General features: G+C 44.0%; 1 protein-coding gene across 1 annotated transcript in view; it reads left to right on the top strand.

Moving 5' to 3' along the window:
* Positions 1–530: 530 nt before the first annotated feature.
* Positions 531–9,526, top strand: part of IHO1 (interactor of HORMAD1 1) — a 29,766-nt gene continuing 20,770 nt past the window's right edge. The window contains exons 1-3 of the mRNA XM_056524741.1: positions 531–549; positions 1,629–1,692; positions 6,263–6,431. Coding sequence (XP_056380716.1) covers positions 1,637–1,692; positions 6,263–6,431 — 225 coding nt within the window. The 5' untranslated portion in view covers positions 531–549; positions 1,629–1,636. The remainder of the gene's footprint in view (positions 550–1,628; positions 1,693–6,262; positions 6,432–9,526) is intronic.

Below are 9,526 nucleotides of genomic sequence, written 5' to 3'. Positions count from 1 at the left end.
GAGCCCTCATACAGGCCCGTATAAGGAGAAATAAAAAAGTTATAGGGGTCAGAATAAGGCAAAATTTCCCCCGCATATATGCATCCTGTGATGTCGTACATATATAATTAATTATGCAAATGAGCATGGCTGGTATATATATATATATATATATATATATATATATATATATATCATTTTTTTTTTTTTTTTTTTTTTTTTTGCAAGAAAGGTGGCAAGCTGTGAGGTAACAAGAGATAGTGTACTGGCAGCCATTTTATATAGAAAAAGCCATTTAGAAATGGGAGCTGAAGTGTGAAGCAGGACTCTAGTGTTGCCCATGGTAACCAATCAGATTGCAGCTTTCACTGTGACTGGTTGCTATAGGCAACCCTAGTGTTTCCCTCTCTTCCCCTGGCCTGTGAATGTCTGTCAGTACTCAGTGTGGTGTCTCCTGTTGTCGCCACTTGTGAGTAGCCGGAGAGGAGGCTGCGCTGCCATTACTGTGTATTCTATAAAATGGTGGATTGAGGAGACATTTATACGATGTTTCTCTCACAGAACCACTGTGTAATCTAAAACAGCCAAATGGGCAGCCATTGTTCCTGACTGTGCCCTTCTGTGGTGCTGGGGTTGAAATAACTGCAGTCAGCTCTGATTCTTTATCATAATACACAACTCAGATGCTGCAGAACCTCATAATACACATTGTAGTTGCTACGCAACCTTATCGTATACACGGCAGCTGCTGCAGAACCTCATAATACGCATCTCAGTTGATATACAACCTCATGATACACACGTCAGCTGCTGCAGAACCTCATAATGCACATCCCTGTTGGTACACAATCTTAGGGTACACACCTCAGCTGCTGCAGAACCTCATAATACACATCTCAGCTGCTGCAGAACCTCAGAAAACACTCAAAAATCGGGGAACGTTATATTAGGAGGTACATTATCTGTTCTAACATATACTGCTGCAGAACTTCTCTTTGAAGATAAATTGAGAGCTTCCCACAAACCAGTTCTTTGACTGAAAAGCATTCATACATTTTGTTTAGAAGGTTCACAACAGCTAAGGAGTGTATTATGTGGTTCTGCAGCAGCTGAGGTAAGTATGATGATTTAGCATAAGAGCTGTGCATACTGTTCTCTTGTACACAAAGTGGTTTATAAAGCATCAGTGGTTTGTATTATGATGTTTTGTGGCAAGTGAAGTCTGTATTATGGGGTTCTGCAGCAGCTGTGGTGTGTATAAGGCTGTTCTGCAGCATCTGAGGTGTGTATTATCATGTTAACTAGCAGCTGATGTGTGGTGTATGTTCTGATGCTCATTAACATTTGGACACTGCAGCTGCTGAAGAACCTCATCACTACATGTGGTTGTCACAGGAGAAGGAGGTTCCTAAGCCTTAAACCTATCACAGATGTATGCGTATCTGTAAAATTACAGGGCTGTGACATCACAATGGGATAATTATACGAATATTTCTTACAGACAGGAAAATTGTCTATTGTAATGTATTACATATTATATTACTCCTGCAGGTGTCCTACGGGTTCTATTGTCCAGGGATACTAATGGGATTGTACATTATATGCGTATAAATTCAGATTCTTTTCCCATTTGTTTACTTTTTCTCCAGGCTTAAAAATGAATCTCAATGTTTGGAACATCAAAGACATGTTCAGCATTCCTCCAGGAGCGGGGTGAGGGGTTCTCTGTATTTATAATGTCATTTATTTATAGTAGGTTTAATGCATGGATATAGAAGGGTTTTAACTTATGGGCCTCCTGCTTTGTGTGCTTCTCCGGGCACCCATTATATAATTCTCTGCTGAAAGAACAAAAAACTCCATATGCTGAGGGCATTTTTTTTAAGTGGAGCCGTTGCCCATAGCAACCAGACAGCTTCTTTGATTTTTTTTTTAAATTCCTCTGAAAAATAAAAAAAAGTAATCTGATTGGTTGGTATGGGCAACTGCTCCACTTTTCCTCTGCACAGGTTTTGATACATCTCCCCTTTTATGTCTACTTATGAGAATTGTTTAGGTTAAAAAGTTGTCTTTAATGTGGCATCAAAAATGCAGCAAATTTTCTAAATTTTTCAGTTTACGCCAGAAGGGAAACTAGGTAGGGTCACATATCCGCTGCGCAGTAGGAAATATGCTACGTATTCTCCTATGAGTAGACACACAGGACTCCCCGCAGCAGCCCTGTGTGCGCAGTAAGGTGTGGAGGCTGGGCCAGCACGCCTATGTGACTGTGGCACATAAGCCTTTCTCCAAACTTCACTGCACACACAGGGCGGCCACAGGGAAGCCCTGTTTGTCTGCTCTTAGGAGAATACACAGTGTATTTACCACTATGCAGCAGATTTAGCGCAGCTTATACACAATGTGTGATCCTACCCTTTAAACTTTTTAACATGCACAATTCAGCAAAGTTTGTGCAGCATGAAATATATAAATAACGTATATGCAATATGTGACCCTACCCTTAATGTGAATTTACAAATTGACCACAACAACTTCCTACCTTTTTCAGGAGTAAAATGAAAAATATAGACAATTTGCCAAATTTTTTGACCATTTTAAAAACAACTTTTTAACCTGCAAAATTTACACCAAAAGCCCTAAACTGACTAGAGCTGAAGTGCTGAGGACTGAAATACCTTATTACTCCCCCTCCCATCCCCTTCTCTGCTTGATCGACAGTCAGCTGGAAGCCAAGCCCTGTTTTCAAATCACATAGGGCTCAACAGTGGAAGTCAACTGGCAGGTGCTTCCGTCTTCAGCACTTCAGGGGCTTGGGGACCCCTCTTTGACACTTGGCACCAGAGAATAAAAGCATTTTTCAATGTCATGGAAGCACAGACAGATAAATCACAGCATGTTACCCTCACCCACCTGCATACTTAGCTCCCGTGCTTCGCTTCAGGCTCCGGATGTCCCCCACCACTGTACTGTTCCTCTCTGTGACAGCTTCTGGGGTTCCCTGATGTCATTCCCCCACCAATCCCTATCAGACACCCCTATATGTGGCTGCTCCACCTATCCTTGGAGCCTGAGTCATAGTGTAGTTTTCACTTGCAAAGGTGTTTGTTGTGTTCCTGTGCCTGACCTGTACCTGCTTCTCTGACCCTGTCTCTGCCCGAACCCTCTGTACCTTGCTGACTCTCTGGTGCATGACTCAGACTGTTGACCACACCTGTGTTAGGCTGGGTCCACACTACGTTTTGTCCCATACGGGAGCGCATACAGCAGGGGGGAGCTAAAAGCTCGCGCTCCCGTATGTGACCGTATGCGCTCCCGTATGCCATTCATTTCAATGAGCCGACCGGAGTGAAACGTTCGGTCCGGTCGGCTCATTTTTGCGCCGTATGTGCTTTTACAACCGGACCTAAAACCGTGGTTGACCACAGTTTTAGGTCCGGTTGTAAAAGCGCATACGGCGCAAAAATGAGCCGACCGGACCGAACGTTTCACTCCGGTCGGCTCATTGAAATGAATGGCATATGGGAGCGCATACGGTCACATACGGGAGCGCGAGCTTTTAGCTCCCCCCTGCCGTATGCGCTCCCGTATGGGACAAAACGTAGTGTGGACCCAGCCTAATACATGTAGCTGGCTTCCACCTGGCTGTACCATAGCCCACTCAGCTCTGCTACACAAGCTACTAGGCTATCCTTTGTAACCTACTCAGCTCTCACACAAACTCTACCTAGAGGTGCTTCACACTGGGTCGTTCTAGCCTGCCAGGCCAGCCACAACCTAACTGGAACCACTCTTGTAGTAGTGACCTGGTATCTCCCCTGCAGCAAAAGTGCCACTTTCGCATCCTGGAGCGGGATAAAGGGTCAAATCCAGGAAAATACCTAAACTTCACTCCCAAGTTTGTCCGAAGTCAAAACAGTAAGTGGCTCGGCTGTTTTTGGCTTCCTGATCACGTCCAACAGCTGAAACCCCTATAAATGTGGACCATTCTGTTCAGCTGTGAGGATGAATTTTTTTTGACACACAGCATTGGCAGCCAGGCATATGTTGTAACACATGGCACAGGGGTTATCTGATTTTCATAAGCCATAATGATGCCTAGATGCCAATCAGGAACCTCAAAGGGGTTGTCCAGTATTAGAACAATGCTACTCCTTTTTTTTTTTTTCTTCGTCCAAAAACAGCACCACTACTGCCCACAGGTTGTGTCTGGTATAGCAAATCAGGTCCATTAATGTAAATGGGGCTGAGCTGCAGTACTTCATTCAGCCTATGGACAGGAGTGGTGCTGTTTTTGCAAAACAAGAAGCAGCATTTTTTTAATACTGGCAACCCCTTTATTTAATAATGCATGCAACTCCAGATTGTTCAGACATAATCTTTCCACGTTTTATCATGACTGAACCCCTAAAATCAAATCAGATTTTCTTTTAGCGCAGTCCCCTGACCTAGTGGCAGGTCCAGAAATTACATTGTTGAATACAGAAGGATATAAATAAAAATGCCTGTGATAAACAACTTGCACAAACTGTACACAAAAAAAACTCCCTCATTGGTGTACTGTATAGCATTGTGCATACCAAACATAATTACCCATAAGATTGAGTCCCTAAAATAGGTACTGCAACAAATCAGCCATTCCCATAGGTCCTATAATGCATAACATAAAGGGATTATCCCAGCTCAGACATGTATGGAATATCCATGAATCTCTGCAACAAAAGGGCCCAAAAATAGTCTACACCACTCACTATGACCACTATCGAAGCAAAAGAGTATTCTGCCATGTATTCTGGATACATTTGCAGGGTGCACAATGTGGGTATTGCAGGAATCATTGATCTCCATGACAATTGACACTTTATACATTTCTGTATAGTTTTAAGATCAAATTTACAATCTTTGACATAGCTTAGGTGAATATTTTAGGGCAACAAAAATCTGCATCTGAGTTGCATCAGGTCAAATGTTGAATGGATGGAAAGAGTGACAACCATTTTTTTTTAATAAGAAACATGCTCAGAGCTGTTGCCACTTCCCTGACTGTTGAGACCCAATTAGCTCCTAGCAGGCTATAACTACCCCTCCCCCTAACTACAATAAATAATTAAATAATAACTGACACAACAACGATTTCACTTTTCCGTGGGTGGGAATCGACCACAGCTTTATTTATAAAATTACTTATATAAATAACAATTTAACTGTAACAATGACACCAATTGGCTTCTTACCAACCCGAGAGGTGCTGCCACACCGTCCTGTGTGGAGGTCTACCCCGGGTTGACCCCGCTTTCACCGTCTTCTTACCGCCAAGCTGTGACTTACAATAAACAGAGATACAAAAAGGGAGGAGGGCAAAACTCCGGGTCCTGGGCAGATTGAGGGGGAAGGGAGACACCACAGCTATAAATACCCAGGGGAGGGCCCCTGAAAGCCCGGGAAACTATTACACCCCTGATTGGTGTACTCCCTCCCCCCACCCACCCATGGGACATACCACTATAGTTACCGACAAGACTTACAGGCGGGGGAGGGGGCTAAAAACCTTGCCTGTATATTTCTTAACCCCTTAACTGCTCACCAGTCAGGGGGCAAGCTAGTTATGCACAGCTTGCCCCTCCATTCTACACTCTTCTTGGACGCTCATACAAAATAAACACAATAATAAAGAGATTTGCAGGTAACGAAAGTTCGTCTAGCACTTCTAATAGGAGTGCAATAGCTCTGGTATTAGTAAGCTCGGTAGTGGAGAATGGGAGCTGAGGTTTGGCAGCTGGTGGTGAGGACCAATGAAAGGACTAGTTCATCCATGTGTAAATATGAAAGAAGAATGAAGATAGTTGCACTCACCACTTCTGATCAACTCTTCTTTATTCAGGTTACATCAGGTACAGTCATATGCGATGCAGAGGCATGTCCATGGGACGGTATCCATTTCGCGTGATGTACACGCTTCGTCAAGCCGAAGCATATACACCACGCGAAACGGATACCGTCTCATGGATGCGCCACTGCATTGCATGTGACTGCTCCTATGTAACCTGAATAAAGAAGAGTTGATCAGAAGTGGTGAGTGCAAATATCTTCATTCTTCTTTTATATTTGCACAAGAGGACAGGACAAAACCCATCCTGCTCCATTTTGAGTTATTATTATTTGTTTTAAACCCTTTTATTGCAAATCTATCCATCTATCTATCTATCTTTCTATCTGTCTGTCTGTCTATATCTTTTGTATAGCTTTATATATTACTTCATTCCCACATGATTCATTGTAACAGGATTAACAAGTCTGCAACCCGGAATGCTACGCAAAGTGATCATTCGAGCCTCAGTGATTCCCAGTTCCTCTTCAGTTCACAGTTTTGCCCTGATAGCTCTCAGCAGGGATCCATGGATTATACCACAGAGACAAAGTATCAGAAAAACTCCAATCAAAATTCTCAAGATGTAAGTAATACCAAGTATGAGATGTGTGTGCAGTGTGGGCAGGCGATGGTATGAAAGATTGGTTAAGGGCAAATTAAATAATATTCTTTATAAAAACAATGTAAGATTATGCCAGAATAATCAACTTTCATATATCAATAAGGGATGGACCTAAACCAGTTCAATAAGTAGTTAATCTGATTTCATAAGATAGTGCAGATTGTAGTTAAATAATAAAAGATACAGCAGTATTATAAGGAAATATTCAGATACATAGCGCCATCTGGAGCTTTCTACATGTATAACCAGGATATGATGAGAAGTGTCTACTGATATAAAACTCATGCAGCTTACACAAAACAATTAATCTGTTTCTACCTTTTATGACACAACATTTTTTATTTTGTAGTCACACTTTAATTTAAGTGAAATGGCTTTTATTTCTTCTATTTGAAAAACATCAGAGGCAAATGTTTTGTATTGTAAGAATAATCATTGTGAATTCATTGCATAACTTATTTTTGTACTATTCCTGCCCATCCATTTGTATTGCTCTGTAAATTGCTGTTGAGTTGTGATACAGAATCCACAGTAACTCTGCAGGGTATTTTCGCACATACTGTATACACTGGGGAATTGATGCTGGAGATTTTATGCTGTAATCCACTACTTATAATGATTTACACAGCATAAAATTTGTAGCATTACATCCACAGTTTATACAGTATGTGCAAATGTGGTAGCGGGGTGTGATGAGCGCATATGTTGTTACCCTAGGGGCAAATGACATTAACCCCTTGTATCCGTGATGCCAGGGCATGGTTTAGCCTAAAACCACCCGAAGGTATACCGCTGGATCCTGGGCTAGGCACAGGGGCAATAAAGACTCCGACACCAAGTTACATACGACGGTAGCTTTACTGAGGGTAGACAGTTGGTAAAGTCTATACAGTTCAGCCAGGGCCCAAGGAGGTGACCAGTGATGCAGAGACCATAAGGGCTTGCTGGGACTTGTAGTAGGACTGGAAAAATGAATGCAGACCACGCTGACTTGACAGATGACAGGGACTGACTTGACTTGACTCATAAAGCTGTGACTTTAGCTTACTTGAAATGATGGCGGCTGCAGGACTCGACTTTGAGGCCTCCAACACTCTGGACACACACCCTAGGAACGACTACACTGGACCTCAGCAGGAAGCAAGACCTCTAAGCTCCAAGAGAGCGAAGCTAGCTCCACCCAGGGCTTATATGGGGGAGATTAGCAAGGAGCCCATAGGTTACTATTCGGAGCACCTGGACACTCATACCTACCGGGTAACAATCACATGACATAACTCTTAAAGATGCAACACAATTTATAATACAATACACTGAAGAACATATGTACAGGAGGGAAACAGGTGCAAGGGGCCCTGGGGACACTGAAATAGGCTGCCTGACAGGGCTGCAAGGGTATGGGGTAACCTGTTCCGTACGGGGCCACCCCAAACTCCCCCTCTTAAATACAGTTGTCCTGGAGGGCGGAGAACTGGAGTGGCCACTGGGGCCTAGTGACAGTTCCTGGGGCATTATGCAAAATGTCCTTCACAGGTCTGGTTATAGAACAAGGTAGAAACAAGTCCATGTAGCACTGTAAATGTCCATACATGCTCTTTGGTTTGGTAAACATGTGGGATTAATGAGCTTTGTAACTGCTCTGGGAACACAATGTAGACCATAATACACACAAGTTTGCAGATTGGGCTGCTGGAAGCTATCTACCCAATATTTTGGCTGCTGGTGCCCCTTCGGTTCTTAACACTTCTCCCCAGAACTCAACAAGTAGTGTGATACTATATAAACATTTTACCTCTGCATAATGTACTCCCTACACATGTCTTACTTTTAGTTTTAGGGGAACCCTCTGGCCAGTAGAGTACCCTGTACACAAGGACAGGAAAATGTTAGACAGATATATATATATATATATATATATATATACCGTATTTATCGGGGGTATACCACGCACCGGCCTATAACACGCACCCTCATTTTACCAAGGATATTTGGGTAAAAAAAGGTTTTTACCCAAATATCCATGGTAAAATGAGGGTGCGTGTGTGCGCGTGTATACCCCGATATACCCCCAGGAAAGGCAGGGGGAGAGAGGCCGTCGCTGCCTGCTTCTCTCCCCCTGCCTTTCCTGGGGTCTAGAGTGCTGCTGTCGGCCCGTTATGTCCCCCTGACTATCGGTGCCGGCGCCGATAGCCAGGGGGAGAGAAGCGGCGCCGACAGCCAACAGCCAGGGGGAGAGAAGGGGCAGCGGCACCCATTGCCGGCGCCGCTGCCCCGTTGCCTCCCCCCATCCCCGGTGGCATAATTACATGAGTCGGGTCCGCGCTGCTGCAGGCCTCCGGCGTGTGTCCCCTGCGTCGTTGCTATGCACAGCGCGGCGCACTGACGTCATGCGCCGCGCCGTTCAGCGCATAGCAACGGCGCCGGGGACGCACGCCGGAGGCCTGCAGCAGCGCGGACCCGACTCAGGTAATTATGCCACCGGGGATGGGGGGAGGCAACGGGGCAGCGGCGCCGGCAATGGGTGCCGCTGCCCCTTCTCTCCCCCTGGCTGTCGGCGCCGCTTCTCTCCCCCCGGCGACATACCGATTAAAAACAGGGGACTGTGTGATATGGGAGGACTCGAAAGGACTCGGTATGTCGCCTTTTATAGGCGATACATTGATGACCTGTTCATTATTTGGACAGGCTCTTTTTCTCAAGCACATGATTTTGTTGACACTCTTAATTTGAACACTTGGGGTCTAAAATTTACCATTCACTGCTCTTCTTCCTCTATTGACTTTCTTGATCTTCAACTCAGAAAGGATTCGGATGGCCGTATAAAAACAAAAACATTTTTTAAACCAGTGGACATAAATAGCCTATTGGATTTCAATAGTTCCCATTATCCCCAGTGGATCCGTAATGTGCCCTATGGGCAATATTTGCGTATCAGAAAAAATTGTACATCTAATTCTGACTTTTTGGAACAATCACGTATTTTACAGAATCGTTTTAGACAGAAAAACTATCCAAAATCGATTCTAAATAAAGCTTTCAATCAGGCTAAGGGACAA

The sequence above is a fragment of the Hyla sarda genome, chromosome 6, assembly GCF_029499605.1.
Source record: "Hyla sarda isolate aHylSar1 chromosome 6, aHylSar1.hap1, whole genome shotgun sequence".
NCBI lineage: Eukaryota > Metazoa > Chordata > Amphibia > Anura > Hylidae > Hyla > Hyla sarda.
This window is presented reverse-complemented; position numbering and strand designations above follow the sequence as displayed.